The sequence below is a fragment of the Notolepis coatsorum genome (assembly GCF_963971535.1).
Source record: "Notolepis coatsorum genome assembly, chromosome: 10".
NCBI lineage: Eukaryota > Metazoa > Chordata > Actinopteri > Aulopiformes > Paralepididae > Notolepis > Notolepis coatsorum.
In genome coordinates, this window is record NC_140174.1 from 35,876,239 (window position 1) to 35,899,522 (window position 23,284).

Here is a 23,284-nt window from a genome sequence, read left to right on the forward strand (position 1 = left end):
AACATGACAACAGGATGAAGTCATGACAACATGACAGCAGTATGAAGTCATGACAACATGACAGGAGTATGAAGTCATGACAACAGGATGAAGTAATGACAACAGTATGAAGTCATGACAACATGACAACAGTATGCACAAACTACAGTATGCTATAGTGCCCCGTAAAGGCAAACAGCAGTACTTGTAACTGTAGAGAAACAAGGCTAAATTACTTTTATTTCCAGTCCTACCAAAGGTATTGTTGGTACAAAGGTAGATAGTATACAATGGAGTGTAGACCATCTGCTTTTTGTACCGCCAATAATACTGTACCTTTGCTGGGATAAACTTAAAAGTTCATGTTTTCTCTGTTTCACGTAGTAACTGCTGTCGTCTTTGTAACATAGGATTGACTGCTTGTACACCAAAACGAGTCATGGGCCCTTGCTGTGGTGGGTCACCATGTGACAAAAGTAGTCATTTGTTTTGTAATATGTTTCAATATGCCTGGTCCCACGAGGAGGGAAAATAAATCTAAATTGGATCTGTGACTTGAAAAGTTTAAGGGAACACGCCAACATTATAGGGAATTTGCTTAGCCTAGCTTAGCACAAATTAATGCAAGCTGATATGGACCACTAGCCTAGCTTAAAACTCAGGGAGAGGTGTTTTTGGCCAACAGCTAGGTTAGCTTGGAGCCGGATAGCGTTCTACTGAACGTACAGAGAGGAAATTGGTACAGTATATATCTTCTTGTCTGACTGTGGAGAAGACGGTAAGCGTACATTTCCCATAATATTGGCATGTTCCTTTAAAAACATTCCCTTTAGCTGTGTAGGTCATTTCAGGACCACAGTTGGAATAGCATCAACTAATGCCTTGTTACCTTGACTCTGGCCAGATCGTGTGGGTTTAGGACGGACCCTTGGTAGAACTCCACCTGTGTGAAGTGGCGCTTGAACAAGGCTTCCAGCTCAAGATTAGGGGAAATACTGAGGGAAAGAGAGGGAATAATGCCTTATTTGATACCTTTTCAGTATATGATTTTAAATACATTTAAATGTTTTCATTATTTTTTTTATTTTCAGGCACTAGGATGTTTTGTAGACCATTAATGTACTTACTTATGGAGAAAAACAATTTCTACATTGACATCATCCCTGTCCTTGTGTAGGAAGTCTTTTAGAAAGTTGGACACACTCTCAAGTGTTATATGACCACAGACCACGATGTGCCTAGAAAACGAGGTGCAGAATAACAATGAAACCGAATAGTATAGTTGGAATAAAAGTAAAACAAATAAATACATTTAAAAGTCTGGTTTCATCTTCATCCTTGAATCTGGAATCAAATATTGAATTGAAATGGAATGGTGAGAGGGAAGAGCTAGTGAGGGGCGCAGCATTTAAAGCACCATGTTATTTTAAAGCACCATGTTCTTTTAAGATTATTATTTTATAAACGCATGTTTTGACAGTATAACGGTATTTGACGGTATAGTTTTCTAGTACAAATAACAACGTCATATGACATGTATTTTTTACATCTTTATCTTGTAATAAAATTGTCATGGTGGTATATTTAATTCAAAATTGTCTATTTTCATTTACTTTTTAATACTGCTGCAAGGAATCCTTTTTTGATTAATTGATTCTGCTACAGTGTTTCTAGTCCCTTCCGTGTGTCCCTTCACTGTTTATGTCCAGCAGTTCTATGTTAAGTTTGTGTCTCGTCTGTCCCAGTTGTGTTTTGTAATCACCCCAGCTGTCTTCTGTTGATTTCCCCATGTTCCATTCCCTTTGTCACTCATTGTCCGGACATTGTCTCAGTGGTATGCATGCCTGTCTGTTCCTACTTGCCTGTAATCTGCCTGCCTGCCAGTTCTGTATTAAATGCCCGTGTTGGGCTTTACTTTGCCATCTGCCTCTGCCTGCCTGTGTCCTGCATTTGGGTCCTACTACTACACATGTTACAGTGTTACACGGAAGCATATTCTTAGTTCACTTTGCTCCAACATGTTTTGGATATGTTACGGTAAATGTGGGGGAAAATTGCACAACATTTCCTGGGATATATCTACATTCAGTAAATGTGAGAGGAAAGCAAGCCACAGCCACGCAAGGATCCTTTAATTACATAATTGAACGGCTGTGGTGTGTTTTTTCCTCTCACATTTACAGACCTGCTGGGTAAAGGTAGATATTAATTTCCCCGGGAAATGTCCCGTCTTCCCACATTTACCGCAACATAGTATATGGTTTTTCAACTAAAACTACATTAGTGCAGCTTTAAGCCTGATTCTGAATCTAAAACCGTAATATTGCAATTGATGTGAGAGGAAGGTACATTTCATTCCCAATTTCACTGTGCCAATTCTCCCCTCCCCTGTCTTGAACGTTGCTCGCATATGCCCCCCACTGGCCGGTTGTAGGGAGGATAGAAGCCTTGCATCACGTGTCCCCTCCGATACACGAGGAGGCAGCCTGTCACATCTTTTCACCTGCCAGCGCAGACTCTCATTGGCGAGGTGTAACGTGTGGGAGGCTCACACTACCCCCTGTCTCTGCTGTGCAGGCGTCCCCCAACCGACCTGTAGGAGTCACTGTCCACAACGTCCAGATTACCACCCATCGACTTCCACCCGCTAACTCTGCCAATTGAGTTAGTATGACGGCCGGCCCAAGCCGGAGGCAACGCCGATAGCCGGATTCGAATCCGGTGTCTCTTGCGTTGGTGACGAGCGCAATGTCCGCTGCGCCACCCAGCCGCCTAGCACTGCAGTTTCTATAACAATGACTGTGTGGGCGGACCGATTGAAAGAAAATAAGACGATCAAAGGTCAAAGCACACTGAGGATTTCCGTGTCAGATTATAAAGGATGAGAGACGTCCTTTGTTGTCGGGATTATGAAACCGCCACGGTACGTGTATTCATAATCCAGCTCATCACTTGACCTTGTCTCTATGTACAGTCAAGGTTCCACCTGACAGGAATTGGAATTTATTATATTATTTATGTATATCACAGAAACATTTTTCATGTTGTTATTGTTGTCCATTTATCTTTTGGGAGAGCTGTTATTTCTGTCTAAATTTGGAGAGGGTGGATGCAGAAAAGGCTACATTCACACAGGGACTGCAGCACAGTACAGGGCAGCACAGTACAGGGTGCAACAGCTGGTAACTTAAACCTAGTCCACACGGTTTGATTCATACAGTGTGTAGATGTGGAAGTAGGCCACGCTGTGTTAGACTTCGCTACAAATGGTATTTTCTTTATTTAAAAGGATAATTACTTTTTATTTTGTATTTTGATTATTTATTTATTTATTTTCATATGGTTCTTTGGCCTGAGAGCAGTCTAATATCCAGGTGAAACTGGCATTCATGGTTGGGTTCTCTGTTATGGAGTGGAAGTATTAGATGGTAACTGTCACAGCATGTTGGCCAATTCTTGACTAAATCACCTAAAATGAGTTAACATCAGTATTATGCCTGTCCTTAAGGATTTGTATAATCGACTTTGATTGGCCGAGATTTGCCCCTAAAAATAATATATATATATATATATATATATATATATATATATATATATATATATATATATATATATATATATATTCAAATAAAAATTGGGGGGTGATCATTCCATTTGGGCTGTGGGGGGTGCTTAATGTCTGAAGGAGTCGACTGAAGGCTTCTTGTCCTCTGCGAAAGCATGCAATTGGTCCACTGCCTCTGTGCCCGTTTTCTTAGGCAGTTAGCCTCGCTGGTATGCGCACCATTAGTGTTAGCCATGCTTCTAGGTCTCTTTGCTTTTGGAAAGAATGATTAAAAAAAAATATAAAATTATAATCTTCTTTTTTTTGCATTCGACTAAGAGGTTGGCAGTCGACTACGGCTCCTTTCGATCGATTAGTCGATTTTTTACTAGTCGAGGTCAGCCCTAATCAGTATAGGCAACAACAATGTTTTATGCTAAATGGGGATAAAAAAAGAAAAGAAAATATGTCATGACTGCCCATATGATTGCCATTAATTTAGCATTAGCATGTGGCTACGTTTTACAGTTTCCATTGGTTCTTAGACTACCCTCAGGCCAAGCAACCATTTGAGGGGGGAAAAACAGGAATAAACCTTTAAAAATCTTCGTCATAATGTAACTTTTTGTACCGAAGAACTGAACTTGTTTGGGGCGAGCAGACACTGCAGCAATTTTGCAGTGTGTAATGCTATTTATAGTAGTTAACTATATACACAACATTTGCGGATTAAAACATGTTTGACAGTAATGAAATTCACAATGTGATTTTCAAACTGAGAACATAACAAGTAGCGTACAGTGTATTTATTTTTAGTTTACTTTATCTCTGTCCATTATGATGAGCGTTTGCTGCAGAGTAAGTGGAGTATCCTGCTTTAATGATAAAATATTTTGTTTTAGGATGGATAAAAGAATTTATTTAATTGTTTACATTTATGAAAATATAGTGTGATAACACTGAAGGGCACATGAGGAAAATTAACATTTGAATATGGGAAGAATGAGGAGAAAGAGGAAAAAGAAAAGGTACAAAAATGAAAAGAAAAAAGGAATCAACAAAAATGTCATATCAATAACCTTACAAGAACAATAAATATCAAGTTGGTGACGATTCATGAATAAAACCAGCAAACAATTACCGGTATATAAAATACTAAAACTATCCAGTTAGCAACTGGCTCACCTTGACATCATAAAACAAACATAATCTGAAAGCAGTTTAGCACAATATAATAATCTACTTTTTCTCCCCATTTTTTTATTTTTCTCCCGTCCCCCCGTCGCATTGTCCAATTCTACCCTCCCCTGTCTCGAACGTTGTTAGGCCATGCCTCCCACAAGCCGGCTGCAATGTGGACGAAGCCTTGCATCACGTGTCCCCTCCGGTACTCGAGGAGGCAGCCGTCGCATCTTTTCACCTGCACAGCGCGATCTCTCAGCGGCGAGGGTCTGCGTGGGAGGGACACGCCGCCCTCGTCGCTTCCTGATTCTACTGTGCAGACCTGTAGGAGTCGCTGTCCACAACGTCCGATCCCCACCCACCAGCTTTCCACCCCCTAATACTGCCAATTGTATTAGTATGAACGACCAGCCAAGCTGGTAGCAACGCAGAGAGCTGGGCTTGAACCAATATAAATTAATTTTAAGATAATTGTTGTTAAAGCTATAGAAACTGAAAACTAAGCTATAAAAACTTCAAAAACTAAGATGCAAACATTTCTTCTTCTTTTTTTTTAAATCACATTCAATTTGACCGTATAATAAATGAAGGCTCAGGTTTTAGATTCTAGAAGAATATTTGCTTCCCGAAAAAGACTGGTTGTTTAACACTGAAAACAACCCACAACAGTATGGATAATGCTAGCATACCAGATGTGCCTCATGACTTGCTTACAATGCTTAGACATTGCCTAATGTAGAGGTCATAGAGATCATAGAGGTCATGACATAGACATTTTTTCATTGACATACATTTTACCTATGGATTAAAGAAAATATCATAGACATAAAGACATAATAAACAAGTGACAGGAGAGACGACATGCAGTTTAATCTGAACCTAGAGCAGTTCCACTGCAATCATGCTTGTGAGGGAGAAATAAAAAATTATGAAAAGGAAGAAGAAAAAAAAAAGTCAGACAAAGATTTGACTCAAGAGACTATCTTGAACGAATAGAGGCCTTGCACAGAATGTTTGTGTAGTTATCTTTCTTCCAGTATGGCTGCCTGTAACCATTGGTAACCATGTTCAAAAGAAAATGCCTGTTCAATGGTAGAATAGGTAAAACACTGGAAACGCATGGTGTTACTGTTCCACTGTAACTTGTTTGTGAGATCCAGTAATAAGACCAAATTGTCATGTTTTTGTTGAAATATTTCTTGTATATCAATACATGTATATTTTCCACACAGCAATCGTTGTCTCTTGCCATGTACAAAACAACGCTACATTACAGAACTACGCAAACATTTTGTGCAAGGCCTCTATTCCGAATCATTCATAACAATGTAAACAACAACAAAAACTATTATAAGCAATGCCAAGAGAATCTGAAATTTGTTTCCGAGGGTTGAGAGGCATTTATACTATAGAGGGCATAAAAAATAGGGAAACAATGTCCAGGCACGCACTCCAGGTTTTTCCAAATTTATTGGCAGCCTGTAATCATGACGTTTCGGTGTGAACACACCTTCTTCAGAATGGCTTGCATACTATAGAGGGCAGAATCCAACTATAACTTGAGAAGCAATCGCTTGAATTGTCATCAATGCAAGATTTAATGTGACATTTCAAGTGATGTGCTTATCTCAAGATTGCATTTAGCCCATAGGGGTGTAGGTACGGACTGAAGATAAAGGCCAAGAATACAGTATAGCGAGGCTTAGAAAAAAAGAAAAGTATATTGTAGCAATACAATATACAATCTTTTTCTCTTTCCCGCGAGGAAAAAACAAAGAAAATAAAGCAATAAAAGATTAAGCAAGAAAGCGATGGCATGCAAGAGTGAGGGCTTATCAACACTGAAGTCGCAATCCAGTTTATAATATGTTTATTAATCTATTAAAGTTCCGACGGCCCGCCCTCGGCACGTTCGTCTGTCGGTGTCCCATTGTTTTAGTATAATCTCAAGCCGCACATTGTTTGAAAGCTAAAGGCCGCCGTTTGATGGACACAAAGCACAACCTATTACGTGCTTCCAATCTCGGGTTATAAAACCAAACGACCAATGAGCGTCAGTTTAGAAAAAGCCTTTCAAAAGAGAACAGATTTATCCATGTGCTACAAATTATTCAAGAATAGCTTTCAATTTACTTTGGGTATGCATTCGATGGAGTTTTATGCTAAATTTGAAGGAATGTTAAGAGGTTAAGGTAGTTTTCTGCTCTTTAGTTAGTGTTGTATTTTGAATATACAGGTAAATAAAGGTTGATTGATTACTTCCGAAGCAGATCATATTGTAGTTGGCTTTTAATGAAAATCTTCAGTTTATAGAATTTTTGTTTCTCTTTCTTTTTAACATATAGGCTACATTAAAAAAATTCCCAAATAAGGAACATTTCAGAGTAAATGAAATATAGATAAATGCACATAGATAATTGGGGCCTATGAGACTTGCAGGGGGAATATTTGTACTGCATGTGTGTTTATGTGCATGAGGGGTAATATTGTATTTAATAAAAACATTTATATGAATTTGAGATTCGCTATTCTAGCGGACCGAGTTTGGGCGAGGATGGTGAAAGAAATAGATTGTGAAAGATGCAAACATGTATGATTTACAAACACGAATAAACAGGCATGAACAAACACGTAAGCAGCTTAACATATACACAACAAAACATTTAAGCATAGCAAATGATTACCTCTACATTTCTAGAAAGCAAACGACTATTCATGTCAAGCAGCAATGATAACAGTAGTTCGCACACATATACAAAAGCAATGTACAAAGAAGCGTTTTTTACAATCAGCATGGCCCAAGTCTTCATTCACAGTGTGACTTATAACTCATTAACTTTGAATCCTTACGAGATTATTAAATCTCAGGTAACATTTTATTAGCTATCTAGTTATTTAGCTTTGTTTTTTCCCTCGTCTGTTTCGACGAGAGGACCACTTAGAGAGTCACACAAAAGCCACACACCACTGTGTAATTTTTGGGGTTGTCTCATTTGTTTGACTTACTTTCTGCCTCTGGTCGAGTTATAACTCCCTCCGTATTTCTTCCGATTAAGGATGAGAGCGGCAATTTCTGGCACGTAGCGAGCAAACATGGCCTACATGCATGAAAACAGAAAAAAGAAAAGGGGCATGCAGAGAGATTCTACTGCGGCGGGGGCAGCAGAGCCTCCCGGAATACTTACTTTCTCCCATTAACCGCACTATAGGAACCGCCATATTTCTTGCGATTTCCTATTAACTCTATGATTTCAGGGACGTAGCTCGCAAACATGGCCTAAGGAGAAGAATAGGAGACAGAAGAAAAGACTAAAAAAAGACAGGCAAAAGAAGAGCAGGTCTTCTAGATTTCTTTTTTTTGCTTATAGAGATATCCGTAAAACAGGAAAAAAGTTTTAAAAAGGGAATACTATGTAGGCCTATAGGAATAGTATTAGTATATATTTGTTAACAGAATAAGAAAAAGAAAAAAAGTGAGAAATAAACAAAGGATTGAAATTGAGTCGATTGGGATTGAAGAAAGCAGTGCGAATGTAGCTTGAAGGTTCAAATCTTCAAGTTCGACCTTGAAGATCAAGGTTACATTGCAGCGACTGAGGGGTAGGGGGAAAAAAGTATGGGGGATATACGGAAAGGATATTGTCATGCCAGCGTTTACGGATATTGAGATTTCTTTTCTTTAAAAAGAAAAGGGAAAAAAAGAAGCAGAAAAGAATTACACAGTTGACAGTCAGTATGTCAATCTGTGATAAAAACAAAAAAACAAAGTGATAAAAATGAAGAAGTCCTATGTGCCATGTTTCGTCCAACAAACACAGATGCAGAGTTGATTTGAACAGTGCAGCCGAATGGAACACAGCTGTCGGTGTGCAAACTCTTAAGTAGTTGTGCAATGAGACAAGATGTGCTAAAAACGTGATGGTGTGAACATTTTAAATGGACTACATTTGATTTCCTTTCAGCAACTGATACTAGCAAACACTGCTACAGAGTTCTCTTACAACAAGGGTTTTGGTCAGCAAAGTAGACAACCACTGGATCGCTTACTGGGACCCGCTTTCCAAACCTTTCATTCACTTAAATAGAATGATCCTGGATCCAGTGCTGTCATGGCGCTGTCCTGTGAGCATTGGATTTCTGCATTGTTGTCAAGGAAACATTGGCAATGTCTAGTCCTTTCTTTTCTAAAGACCTTGCGCTGCTAAAAGGATTATTTACACTGCAACAGGAAATAAACTCGGGTCCAAGCTGTTCCCTGGCAATCGCAATTCCACTGAACCCGTTTATACTAGGAGCTGAACACTTTTGCTAAATACATTTGCACGCAAAGAGCGATGGGGGTAATGCAATCACTCACAGTTTAATCCGCTTTAGTTCCATCTTGGTGGAAAGGTTGACAGCCTGCCAAGGACCCTGACTTCTGAAGTTCTTTCACATCGTTCAAAGACTGACAGCGGTGATCGAGGATTTTTGCCATTGGTGTATACAGTATACTAAGGACCAAAATGGCGACGATGACAGGATTTCCCCCTGAGGGATGCTAGGTGGGGATGCGAGCAAGGTTGACGTATGGTACATAATTATGCATATATAATATTATTATTACATATTCTTAGTATTCTTGAATGGGGTCAATGTGTGCTGTAGAGCGGGTGTGTTGCATCTCTCTCAGTGCCATTCTAGTGTCAATGTGTCTGTGTGAGTGCGCTCAATGTCAAAGTGATTTTCCCTTATATTTTCTCCAGATGGACTCGCCTAATTGCTAAAGGCACTGTTGGAAAATACTCGTCTGGGATCACGTCCAGAGGATTACATGCACAATCAATATCCCAGATACTAGTTAATATCCTGGCTAGGGTATTTAGATGGGGTCACGTGTTTACACACATTTTAATATCCTAGAAACCTTGTTGTCGTTCACTGTTGTTTTTCTTTTACCTAGAATTGTCTCAGAATCTGTGTGCTAAAGCATGTCGAGTGTAGCTTTCCATACTGTGCTATAAATAGTACATCCATCAGGCTGCTCTATAAATCATCTCCCTGTCATTGTGTTTGTTGGAAAGTGGGGGGAAGCAGGAGGGTGGGGCGGGGCCAACCTGAAACCGCAGTATACTTACAAAAGTTAATAACAAATTCACTGACACTGACATACTGTACAATGGGTACATATAACAGAATGGAGGACGAATCACATGTAGCTTCAAGTTGAACTGCTACAGTTGTGTTGACAATGCTACAAACAGTACACGACATACATTGATGACTGAGACATTAGAGTACTAGACAACAGTTAGTGCTTCTATTTCAACACAGGTTGAAGGTTTTACCGTAGGGCTGTCCTTGATTCTTAGTCGACTAATAATGATGGGGTATGGTCGACTATAGCGATTTGTTGATTGATTTAATCAATACATTTGGGAATATTGAGTTCCCTATATTGTCCTTCTGCAAATGAATGCAATAGTACAGACGGGACTCTTTAAAGCTAGTGCTTTTATTAAACCTGCACTATGTAGCTTTTTCATGAAAGAATATCACTTCTTTAGCAACATAAATCACAGATTTGGGTTCACAGAGAGAAAAGCATCCGAACAGCAATGTGATGCATGAAGTGCGGTGGAATTGCCCGTACGACCTCTTCTCTTTGGGCAATTCCCCGAAATCCTTAAAAGGCTACGTTCTCATTTCTAGAGCATAAAATGTGAATGACATAAATGTACACAATAGTGCCCAAAGTTACTGTGCTTGAAGGAATGCTCTTTTTTGTTGTTTTCTCTTATCCTCAATGTTCAAACACTGTGCAGTTACCTCTCACGGCCACAGGGTGTCAGTCTTACATAGTGCAGATTTAAAGACCAAAGCAAATATTTTTGAACATTATTCTGATGCCAGAGATATGCTATATAATCTCCCAAGAAATAACTAATGTGGTGTGGACACAACAAGACAATAAACACATTTTCAACTACAAAATACTTAAGTCGGCTAAAATGTTTAGACTATTTGACCTATCTCAAACCCTGCCCTCTTTTCTTGATCCTCCAATCACAACTGATGTGATTGGAAGACCAAGAAAAGAGGGCGGGTTTGAGATAGAGTTCAATTGACAAACAGGGAGCAGCCCTTTTTTTCCAGCATTTGGAAGAAAACAAAGTTGATGACTTAGTTGAATGGAGAATTCAAACAAGAATATTCTACTAATAAAGTCTACTCCACTAATAAAGTCTATTCTACTAATAAAGTCAAAAGAAGAAGAGGTATTTTTACCAAACCACCGAGGATGAAGAAGACCATAAAAAGACGTCCCAGGGTGGTTTTTGCATAAACGTCTCCGTAGCCCACAGTGGACATAGTCACCATGAGTAAGTACACACATTCCCAGTAGGAAAGTGCTTGGGAATTTTGGAAGTTTTCCCATGGGTCCCCTGAGTTTTCCACCTGGAACAAGAGGTCAAGATACTTCATACGGTACACACGGACAACAACACAAACTACAGCGAAGGAGAGGGTTTTTGTGTTTTCCAGTAAAGATGACAATTTGAGACCATAATTTATGGAATGCAATGACTAAACAATACACAATACACAATATACCAATCAAATCTATCTATGGACACATACTGTACAACCTATTCTACATAAGCAACTAAATATATTGGAGGATATTTGGCGATGTAACACACCTTGGTTTATGTTTTCAGGAAAGCTGTAACTATGTGACCACATGAAATGTAATGACTACTACATACCAAATCAAATTCATGGATATTTGGAAAGAACATTTTGATGATGTAACACAGACAACATAATAGTCTATAGTGAAGGAGATGTTTATGTTTATGCCAAAAAAGTTGTACAATTTGAACACATGAAATGCAATAACTACTGCATTTACCAGTACATTCATACCAATTGAATCCATGGATGGGAGGTCAGATGTTCTTCTGCCGTCACGGAAAATATATATATTTATTTTTTAAACCGGTGGTAGAGCAAATATTTATTTTAATTGAATATTCTACCCGTGTGAGATGGTCTACAACATAAACAAGATTTTGTGGCAAAATAAAGTAATAATCATTTTGTTACTGCAACTTCCTGTAATCACTTGACCCGGCTATAATCCATTATAATCGCCTTTTGGTTAAAAACTCAAGTCCCAAACGGAAAGAATAATCCAATTTCTCCAACAAATCACTTTTAAAGTATCGTATCGACTTTGGCTTTTTGTGAGGGATATGGCCTGAAAATGTAAGGGCCAAAACTGCGCTCTGAATAGCATTGTGGGAGGAGCCTCTATTTGATTACATTACTGCAGAACATTTGACCTCCCTACAATAGGGATGGGCACAGTTATTGGAATATTCTAAATAACGTAGGTATTCAGGCAAGAAAATGCGGCAACCAAACCTTTATTTTGAAGGCAAGAAAAACATGCTCACGCTTTTATTTTGAAGGCAACATTGCTATACCGAAAGTGAAAGTGAAAGATTTGTGATTCAACAGGCTACATGCTAATGTATGGCAGGCAGCTGTTTATTGGACTATTGATGGAAACATGTTTCTATATGAGCTCCTGGAGAGGTGAAGCTAATACGTTTCAGTGGAGTATGTTAGCTTGTTTGCTAATGTTAGCCAGGCAGCTATTGGAGCTATAGCTGAGAGAGAGCCACAATGGTAGGTTTACTTTACCTTGCAATCTTATAAAATATGTACTTGGGATTTGTTAACTTTCCAGCTACATTTGTAGTTGTGAAACGTTATAGTACGGTAGTTGTAGGCTAATGTTATTATCTAGTGACTGGCAAATTAGCTGTGTTTTCTTAAGCAGTGCTCTTATTTATCCAAGAGGCGCAATACTGTTTATTTGATTATTATTTAAATATTTTTAAGGATATCGGGTTAACTGACATTTTCTCAATAGAATAATCAAATATTGGTATGCCTTCAAACTCTCAACCTATTTTATATTGAGTGAAGTGCCCATTTTCCAGAATAGTTTGATGAGGCAACACAGATTAAGCACTTGATGCTGATTATGAATGAAGAATGTATATTTACCACCATACTCTGTAAGTTCTGCTTCCTCCTCACATGACAGTAACTTACCAAATGTATGAATCCTGCTGCCGTTAGCCATGTGCTTATGAAGATTGAACACAAGTTCACCAGTTTTATCGAGTTGCTATTGAAAACAAGAGCCAGACAATAAAGATTAACATTTGACAAAAACATTCAACTTTAAATTAATCCAATTGCCATAATGTAATTATATCAATCCAGGCAGTGCCACTATAGGTGTTCAGTGTTAGCTATAGGCCTACTGTGCTTTTATGTAAGGTGAAGTAACTACATTTACATTTTGTCATTTAGCTGACGCTTTTATCCAAAGCGACTTACAAGTTTTGTATGACATGTCAGCAGGAAGGGTACAACTCTATCAGCTGAGTAACAATGTTCATCAAAGTGTTGAATGCTACAGTGTAGGTTAGTATATTAGGACAAGTGCATGACAGTAAGGTTATTATTATTATATATATATTTTTTTTTATAATTATTTTTTCCATTTCAGATATTGATTGAAGAAGTGTGTCTTTCGTCGACTTTAACTACAGCAAGTAGCTCAGATTAAAGACAGCTGGAAGCTGCTCAAGCTGAATATTATTCAATAGAGACAAAAGGCTAGATCCACAAAGAATGGATTGCACAGAGCAAGTTGCACCCTTACTTAAAATTCATTATGAATTGAAAATGGGGGACCCTGACAAACAAGACGAAAGTCTTTCTCTGGTCTGCATCCCCTTAACAATTGTGTGTATTGAGCCGTAGTGTATTGTACCCATTCTGCAATCTGTTAATACAATTTTCATTCAATCAATCACTGTGCACTGCAGATTGATTGATTGAATGAAAATTTTATTAACAGATTGCAGAATGGGTACAATACAGTACGGCTCAATACACACAATTTTCAATTCATAATGAATTTTAAGTAAGGGTGCAACTTGCTCTGCGCAATCCATTCTTTGTGGATCTAGTGTGTGCGAAACAGATCTATTGTATTCTTATGGGATTATGATGGGGCATTGGAATATAAAGCTGGTGCATTAAATCTGCTCTAGACTTATTATTTTCTTTTTCAGTCACACACAGATTTACACATTGCTACTGCATTTTCCAGTTCGCATCGCTGCAATGCAAATCCCTTCTTGGTGCACTGTCATAATATAAGAGACAAAAGCTCCATTTCCTCACAAACATGCATTTGCAAAACAAGCACAACAGCCATAATGCAACAAGCAAAACAAACAAACAAACATATGGAAATGTATTGTTCTGGGTCAGTCATAGCATGGCCTGAGTCCATTCATGTTTTTGTATTCTTCCCTTATTATGAGAATAACTGGGTGAGGGTAAAACATTTTGTAGGGCTATAAGCTCTTCCTGACATCTGTACCAAAAAGCTATAATAATAAGTAGCAGGGAAACGGACAGAATGCTGCCTCATCCAATACAACATCATCAGATATGAGGAATTCCATTCGCATCCCCCATACGTTTATCATTTATTTCAGATAAAATTAAGGTAATTGGTTAAATCCATGCTATGATGAAAAAAACAATATATATATATTTATAAATGTAGCCTATAAATACTATGCTCAGGTACTCATGAGGGTCAATATAAAACACAATGTAGGATTAAAAACATTGCACTGGAGTCTTTACATTCCAGCTAATGTTAAGAAGATGCTGATGGTAATTCCATTATTATGACTGCAGTGATAAATGAAATGACAACACATGCACAAGGCTATACAATGTCACTATGCATGCAGTGTTGCATATCACTAGTACAACTGAATATCATAAACTGGCTGCTAAGTACAGTACAAAACATTAAAAGATCAAATAATAATGTACCTACCTTGTTTTTAATATATTCAAAAACTGTAAGATTTCTGAGAACTGTATCAACCTTAAGGCCCTTAAAAACCTCAAGCCTGTGAGAGAAAAACAAGAGCATAGAGAAATTAGCCAAGTTGAATCATCACTGTGACATCTCCTAAGACAGCAGTTTGTAAAACAAGGACAGCATCATACCGTTCAAACCTTCATTCATCTTTAGCAGCTTCATTGGATTCATGGTTTTAAAAAATTATTAAATGGCAACAAAAAACCAACTATTTATTTTTAACTAATAACGCAACACAGAAGGAAATACTTCAAAGAATCTTGTCAAAAGCAAAAAAATCTAACGTGGCATCCAGGGATTCTCTCGAATCAATAAACAACGTCCGCTTTAATCTCTGGAGACTGACTTTTTCAAACAGCAGCATTTATATAGCCGATTTTTCATTACTGTGGAATAAAGGACCGAACGAGGAAGAGATGAAAACCTGGATTAAAGTTTAGACAGGTGGACGTACGCCTACAGGCCCTGTTGGATGAGTAAACAGCAATGACGTCAAATGCCCCCAAACCCCCAATGTTTTGTGGGTATTTATACAAAAGAAATTGCCAAATTAAAGCCTCCAGTCGAGAAGTCAAGGGCGTAGTCATGTCAACGCTGACCGCAAACCCTGTCACGCACCGCTATAACCATCTGTTACCAGACAAACTGACACACACTACCATCCATTACCAGACACACTGAACACCATCCCTGCCCTGCCACAGCCGCAAAGTTTCATAATGAAAATACATTTAATTAAAACAACATGGCTCATTTTACAGCACATAAAAAAAACACAAAACGTACTAAGCCAGTGTACTAGAACATATCAGTGAACCAATGATCATTTGCAGAGTGTGACTAAATATAGATGAAGACCAATATAGATTAAAACAATCACCTTCAAACCCATCAGCAAATGTACTGTATACTGTAGCATACATTTATCTGTCCAAAAGGTTAAATCTATGGATATTTACCTACTAGTGTTGTTGTAATGTTTGACCAAAGGGGAGGGACAACAGTTGAAAATGGTTTTGACAGGATAGAACAATTTTATTAGAGATGTTATCATATTTTTGCCTCTACAACTACTGTGGTTTCATAAAACATATAACAATCATAAAAAGTGACTATAAATAATGTTTTTTGAACAAGCAGCATCATGTACGCCATTTTCTCAAACTGACATACGGTAATCCCTCTACACAAAATACTTTTTTTAACTTTAACTTGATGCTTTTTTAACCTTAACCTTAATTTGACATGATGCTTTCACATTTTTGAAAAACCCTTCTGTAAATGATCAACTATTTACATTGAAAAGAGAAATGTACTCCCCTGATAAAAAAAAAGGTGTTCTAACTAACGTGCAAAGTTGTGATTTTTTTATGAATTATTAGCTAATTCTAATTTAAATTAGAATGTTAATAACTAAATATAGATATTTTGTATCCAAATTCAATGTATAAAGTTTCAGATAGGATAGGATACAATTACAATACAATTCAAATAGGATACAACCCCCCACAAACACACACACATTTTATGTTTTATTGTCCATTATATTATGAGTTGCGTCAAAAGTTTTTTTACAGGTGTAAAAATCTTGAGTTAATGTGGTTGAGTGATGCAGAAAGACTAAAATGGATTTTTGATCACAGGGTGTTTGCACTTGCAGAATTGATTTGTAAGGCCCGACAACACACGTTAATGTCCCCATGGGCCGGACACGTCTTCTTTAAACAAGTGAAGAAGAAACATCATAATAAGTCAAGAAAAAACACCATAAAGTCAAATTTTTTTTAAATAAATGCAAAATAAATGCAACACTCCCAGACATACCCCACGCGAAGGTATACGGAAAAACTCACTAAAACCTAGCAATAGGAAAAAATGCACCACAGGCAATGTGGAGGAGAGAAACCTTAGAAGGGCCATTCAAGGGGGGATCTCCCTTCTTAGATGTCGGTGATAGTAGTGTTGCAATAAAACAGGCAAACAGTTGGTAAGCATGCACTCATATGTGAAGTGAAACACAGATAAATGCATGCGATAGCAACTGAACATTTTAAAATGTATAGAATATCTGTCTATCTGTCTATCTGTCTATCTATCTATCTATCTATCTATCTATCTATCTATCTATCTATCTATCTATATATATATATATATATATATATATATATATATATATATATATATATATATATATATATATATATATATATATAATATCTAACATATGTGATGTATTTATTTTGGCCTCTGATGGTGTGCCTGGTGTAGCTTAGAAAACTTGGGAAGTGAATGTTATATTCAATTATTGTTTTTGGTGTCTTATAATGCCGTAAGGGATGGGTCGTCGGACATGACACAAAGATAAAATTTCATTCATTCACACAATTTCAACTGTGGGACCTCCCCTGAAAGGTATAATCTGTAATGCCATCAAACGGTGACCGGCCCTATTCCCCGTACCTGGCTAACTGAGTTAGCCGGATAATCTTCAACATAGCTTGACTTAAGCCAGACATTTCTGTTCCCCGACGTCGGATTTTCTAAATCGCCATGGTAACAGATCAGAAAGTTTGAACCTGCTCCAGAGCAGGGTTAAGTTCAGTTAGCTGGATGAACCATGGCCACACCCTCGCAAAGAAGTGCCAGCTCGCTTCCTGAAATAATTACCACAGTGTAGATCTGCATTATACCATTCTAAATGATGTTTTTGTGCTTCGTTTTCCTAGAGGGGGCTTTTGAAATGTAAAATAATATACCTAAATGCTGATAATAAATCATATTCAGCCTATAGATTTACTTTGTCCTAAATAAAATAATGCACGTCATATACGGCGCTCGGAGTCGCGATACACACTGCATGTGGTTATTTTAATAACGCCGTATTGCAAATGTGAATCCCGCTGGGATATTTTTAATGAATGAAACCTATCGGGCGTTTGGCTCTGATTAGTTTCATATATTCTCCGCTGTAGATTTGCTTAACGGAGCGTGCGAATTGTGTTTCATTCAAGCATAAAATTGAAGTGTCTATGCGTGGATTGTGGTCTTTGTGGATTATGAATTACGAGGAATCTGAGGATTGTTGAATTGTATCATCACTCACACGTTATTGTGATATTGTAACTGGGATTAAAATGTCTGATGAGATGCGCTGTTTGACAGATTTGAGCAATTGAATGAGCCGTTGACGTCACATTAATGCATTTGAGAAAATGCATTTATCTGTTCAAGCACTGTTATCTGATGATGAACATGCGTCACTGGTATAAACCAAAGGTTAATCAATTCAATGCATATGGATTATGTCCGAAACAGATTAAAACCTGATTAATAGTGAAACTGTATAGCCGGCTCCAAGCCTCTCTGTTATTTCGGGGGTCGCGCCTTGAAAATTGTATTTATATATAAAGTACATGTTACCTAAGCCGAGCGCATACAGTGCAGATATCCTCATAAGCATCTATTAATTCTTATCAATTAGATACTCTTTGGGCTTGTTTGTATCTACTTATTCTGAAAGAGTTTAACTAATTATTTTCGCTAGCAATAGATCTCATTCGATTATTCATTCCATTTAAGCCTACTGCCATCAGGCACATTTAAAGAAATATAATCTGATTGATTGGGGTAATGAGGGATTTAACATTAGCCTATAGATTATGCATTTAACCTGTCGGCGAGGCTATTGAGCCGTATGTATTGTACCCATTCTGCAATATGTTAATAAAGTTTGAAATCAATCAATCAATCAATGCCGTTAGAAAATCAGGATTTCTGCGATCAACATCTGCTGTCTTTTCAGCTGAAGCGGCCGCGCGCACTTATCCTGAGCATCAGGCCTGGTTTGAATGAACGAGACTGAATCCACCTTCGAGGAACAGGGAAAGCGCGGATTCAAACATCAGGTTAATTGAATCTGGATAATGGGACTTTTGATCGACTTAGTTGAACCAGGTACGGGGAATAGGGCCTCAAAAGAGCCCCGCTTGGTGTAGTGCTTTGTTTGTCTTGGTCTGACGTGTGGGTTGGAGCTTTAGTAATTTATTATACTGTGAATGTCTCCAGACCTATCTTGGCAGAGCCTGAGGTGTGGCCAGCGGTAACAACCCCTCCCCTGTACCCACTGATAAAACCCAACCCACACATCACACCAAAACAAAAACTGTAAACAAAGTGCAGTATCATGTTGTCATCTTTTGCCTAGAGGTCGCTGTTTGACAACATGACAGATTCTACCTTTAATAATGTTAAATGCCTAGGGGTGGGGGGAAAAATCGATACGTAGTAGTATCGCGATACTTTGCGTGGCAATACTGTATCGATACAGGGACGCCAAGTATCGATATTTAATTATTTATAAAGAAAAAAAAAATTGTATAAGGAAGTTGCATTGTTCATTTCAATACCTGTAATAGTACAGTAGTCCACACACACTGTGTGCATTCACTTGAGTTGGAATATATATGACTAATACAAACAGTTCAGTTTGTCAGGTACATGCAACACAGATTACAGTGTTTACATCTGTCTGCTTGAGAAAATACCATGTTCTGCAATAAAAATGATTGAAGTGAGATGAACAGACTGAACTTTATTTTATTAGATAAAACATGTTGACAAAGTTTTACTTTGCAGTTGAAAAAAGTTAATAAATCGCAATATATCGCAATATTAATATCGCAATACTCAGCATATCACAATATATTTAGTATCGCAATACTATCGTATCGTGACTCAAGTATCGTGATAGTATCGTATCGTGAGGCCTCTGGTGATTCCCACCCCTATGCAATACACAATTTATCCATTTTTGGTTTACTATATCCCTATAGGAGTCCTATAGGTGCATCAGCATAAATAAACTACAGGACATTCCACCCTTGAGGAGGGAACAGAATATCCAAACCAGTATCAACAGCACAGAGTCCAGTCCATCATCAAGCACCGTGAACAGTATGAATAAATAACAAATAAACTCTTGTGAAAGAGCCCAGAGTTAACACTGACATCCATTACAAATATGGCCATAAAAATGTCCTGCTCCAAAAAACTCACTGTGAATGCCAAATGGCACGAGTGAAATATGCTACAGTAAAAAAAAAAAAAAAAAACCACAGTGTCTCGCTCTGAGCTAATTTTTCATTTCAAGTCCTATCAAGTTATACGCAGCTTTGGCCAGATGGCGAGTATACAATACAACACAGATCCTGAACCTGAACTCGCTCCAGCCGACACAGGGGTCCACGGAGTTGTGAACAAGCCCAGCCTTAAGGGTTAGGACATCCCAGCACTCCCACACCCGGCAGGTCTTACCCCAGTAGCAGATTACATGGAGGCATGACCAAAAGCTGTGGCACCAGTTGTCCTGGTCCTCCTTGTCGTTGGCCTGTCCGTGGCCCACCTTGACCCGGTAGCCCTTCTGAAACAGCTCCCCGCTCGACTTCTTGCGCCTCCTCGTGTTAATAAAGGTCTCAGAGTGCGTGCCTCCATCGGGCCTGTACACTAACATCTTATGAGAAATCATTTTTTCCCCAAATACCGACAAATGCTAATACTTTCGGCAGAGAGCGATGCTTCCAACGTTAAGCGTGTGTCAGCCTCCGAAATGGTGAGCAGATCAAGGCTTCCGGGGATTCTCTAGGTCCAAGTGATCCTTTCCTTACGTCCACTTATTCAACGTCACTGCATCTCCTCCCTTATCATAAGCAAACTGTATCTCATCGACATGAAGCCTTAAACATGTAGCGTTAGACAATGTGATCAGGTGGCTTCATAATATTAGTTTCTGGCAGGGAGGGGGCGAAAAGAAGAACTGGTGTTCTGGAAGAGGCGTCATGATCTGATTTGCTACCGACCCTCATAGTATCCGCGTCGTGATCAGTGGTGTACGTCCGAGCTTAAAGCAAACCCATTTTTCCATCAGGATATTACAGTGTAAGCTCCTTTCGGATTCATCCAGACAGAAAGTCTGTCCATCAAGCTGGTTTGACAATAACAACCTACATTCTTTATCTAAAAAAAAAACTAAAAACAGCCATTGCTCCAGACAGTCACAAACTTGAAAGATTTGTTCATCTTCGCGGCAAGACAGGAACAGTTGCATCTTGCCTCATGTTGGTGCCATCAGAGAGCGGTTCACGCCAGGCCAGTGTCCAGTAAAGCCATGCAGATCAAAAGCTTTGGCAATCGTCAAATTCTGCGTTGAATTAAGTGAATGAACAATACTCCTAAATGAATCACAGCCGATGGAATAACAGCTATAATGTTAGTTGCTATTCAAGCTGAATGTGAATTATTAAATGTTTTGCCATCTCAGCGGAAAGGAATAGAGCAATCATGTCAGAGCTCATTCTGCGATGTAAATCAACTACTCTAATGAATCTACAGTATGGTATGTTTGATGTAATTGACATAGGGAATAATTGTTCTATTGTGGAGAAAATCATGCAATATGCTACAATTAATTTAGACAAGACAAGCATATACATTTACTTTGCTGTATATATGAGTGCATTTGCAAGTTAAGTTGGCGGATTAATGCAGAAAGCCTCTTTCTGTGTTTACATTTTAGCTTATGACTTAAGAGCCACACTGTGTGGTCATTACCAAGGCACTGCTATCTAATCTTAATGGTAATGATATGTTCACCCCATAAGTAGTACAGTACTAAATGTTCTCTGGCAAATCTGTTTGAGTCGATAAAGCTGATATACTGTGTACGACTGAAGGAGTGACTGCTTTTATTCTACATGTAAACTCAGCTTTTCAACCTTTTAGTAATGGAGTAAAGCTTATAAAGTACTTTTTACATTGTGAGAACATTTTGCATTGCCAGAGATGTCTAGTCATACGATATTGAATATTGATTTATTTTGCGTGTCTGAAATTGTGGAGAGAGAGAGAGAGAGTCCAGCTTGGTGTGTGTGTGTGTGTGTGTGTGTGTGTGTGTGTGTGTGTGTGTGTGTGTGTGTGTGTGTGTGTGTGTGTGTGTGTGTGTGTGTGTGTGTGTGTGTGTGTGTGTGTGTGTGTGTGTGTGTGTGTGTGTGTGTGTGTGTGTGTGTGTGTGTGTGTGTGTGTGTGTGTGTGTGTGTGTGTGTGTGTGTGTGTGTGTGTGTGTGTGTGTTTTAAGGCTGTCCCCGAAGCCTGTTTTTGGGATTCGAACTTCGTCAGGGTTTTACGAACAAACCTTCGTTTTTAAAGTTAATTTAATTTTTTTTTTTTTTTATAAATATCCTCAAACTAAATCCTCAATTTGAATAAAGTGATTAATCTGATTAAATGAGTCTCTTTTTTATTAAATCAACTTTCTTTAATGAATATAAAGTTTTTTTTAATACTATAATATTAGTGTAGCCTAATCTTTATCTGCAACTGTGAAGACAAACCACATTGGTTCAAACAGAATGAATAGACACATAAAAGAAACATAATAAAAACATAAAAATAAAAAATTAGAATTTTGATTTAGAATTCGAATGTTAACATAACGAACGAACGTTCGAACATTCGGGCTCAGCCTTAGTGTGTGTGTGTGTGTGTGTGTGTGTGTGTGTGTGTGTGTGTGTGTGTGTGTGTGTGTGTGTGTGTGTGTGTGTGTGTGTGTGTGTGTGTGTGTGTGTGTGTGTGTGTGTGTGTGTGTGTGTGTGTGTGTGTGTGTGTGTGTGTGTGTGTGTGTGTGTGTGTGTGCGCGCGTGTGTGTGTGTGTGCATTTACCCACACAAACACGTGAAATATGTTGCTACAGTACGTGTGTCTGTAGCAGGTACTGTGTAGGGAAATATATCTGTGTCAAAACATCCAGAGGTCTGAGGATTATTTCATAGAAGTCTAGGCTGATGCTAAGCTGCTACCAACACGGTTAGGACCTGCTGGCACTTATCACATAGGGGAAGGATACAAATATATTTAAACACCTCCCCTGCCCAAAAGAGCCTAAATCTGTACAGAGTTATGAAAGTTATGCAGTGATGTTTGATTTGATGTTTTTTATTTTAGTGTCTTACATACAGGTGTATGCCAAGCCCACAATATGGGTTTACAAGACACATAAACGATAGGTTATGTATATAACCTAGTTATATGAGTACTGGCTAAGCGTCCCGCTCTTATGCCATATTGAGATATACCTCATCTCCTGTACCTACTGTACTACATGAACGAAAACAAAACACCCTTGCACTTGACCAGGCCCCGCCCCAGTGGCTTACTATAAGACACCGGGCGTGGTCACCACTCGCCCTTCCTCGGGAAAAGTTTTCCATCAGGGAAAAAAAAAACCAAGTGGTGACCCTGACAATAGGGTCTGTACCAAACCTGAAAATGGGTGGGGTTGTGTAAATACAAGTCCCCTCAGCGTTCTCTCCATCCTCTTCGACATATGGCACTGCTGAAGCCATATGTGATGATACTCCCAGAGCACACCCGCCGCCATACGACGCTGGTCCGCAAGGAACTGTAGATAGGCGGCCCGGTCCCTCCCGCTGTGCGTAGCCAACTCTGAACCCGCCAACCGTGCGGGCAGGGCGTTCCGTGGAATCGGGACAACGGTCCCTGATACAACCCACGAGGCAATCGCACCCAAGGGGGGACCCCAACAGAAAGGG

The 23,284-nt window shown here is 38.7% G+C and overlaps 1 protein-coding gene across 4 annotated transcripts in view; it reads right to left on the reverse strand.

The window, feature by feature from the left end:
* The window catches only part of kcnma1a (potassium large conductance calcium-activated channel, subfamily M, alpha member 1a), a 214,507-nt gene that overhangs the window by 72,732 nt on the left and 118,491 nt on the right, over positions 1–23,284 (reverse strand). For 2 of the 4 annotated variants that reach the window (XM_084323923.1, XM_084323922.1), the window contains exons 6-11: positions 14,634–14,709; positions 12,815–12,890; positions 10,973–11,143; positions 7,712–7,803; positions 1,107–1,217; positions 869–974 (exon numbers count right to left, since the gene is read on the reverse strand). In XM_084323923.1, the coding sequence (XP_084180049.1) occupies positions 869–974; positions 1,107–1,217; positions 7,712–7,803; positions 10,973–11,143; positions 12,815–12,890; positions 14,634–14,709 (632 nt within the window). Of the gene's footprint in view, positions 1–868; positions 975–1,106; positions 1,218–7,711; positions 7,804–7,890; positions 7,983–10,972; positions 11,144–12,814; positions 12,891–14,633; positions 14,710–23,284 lie in introns of all 4 variants that reach the window. The other 2 variants (XM_084323924.1, XM_084323925.1) reach the window with 1 other exon arrangement.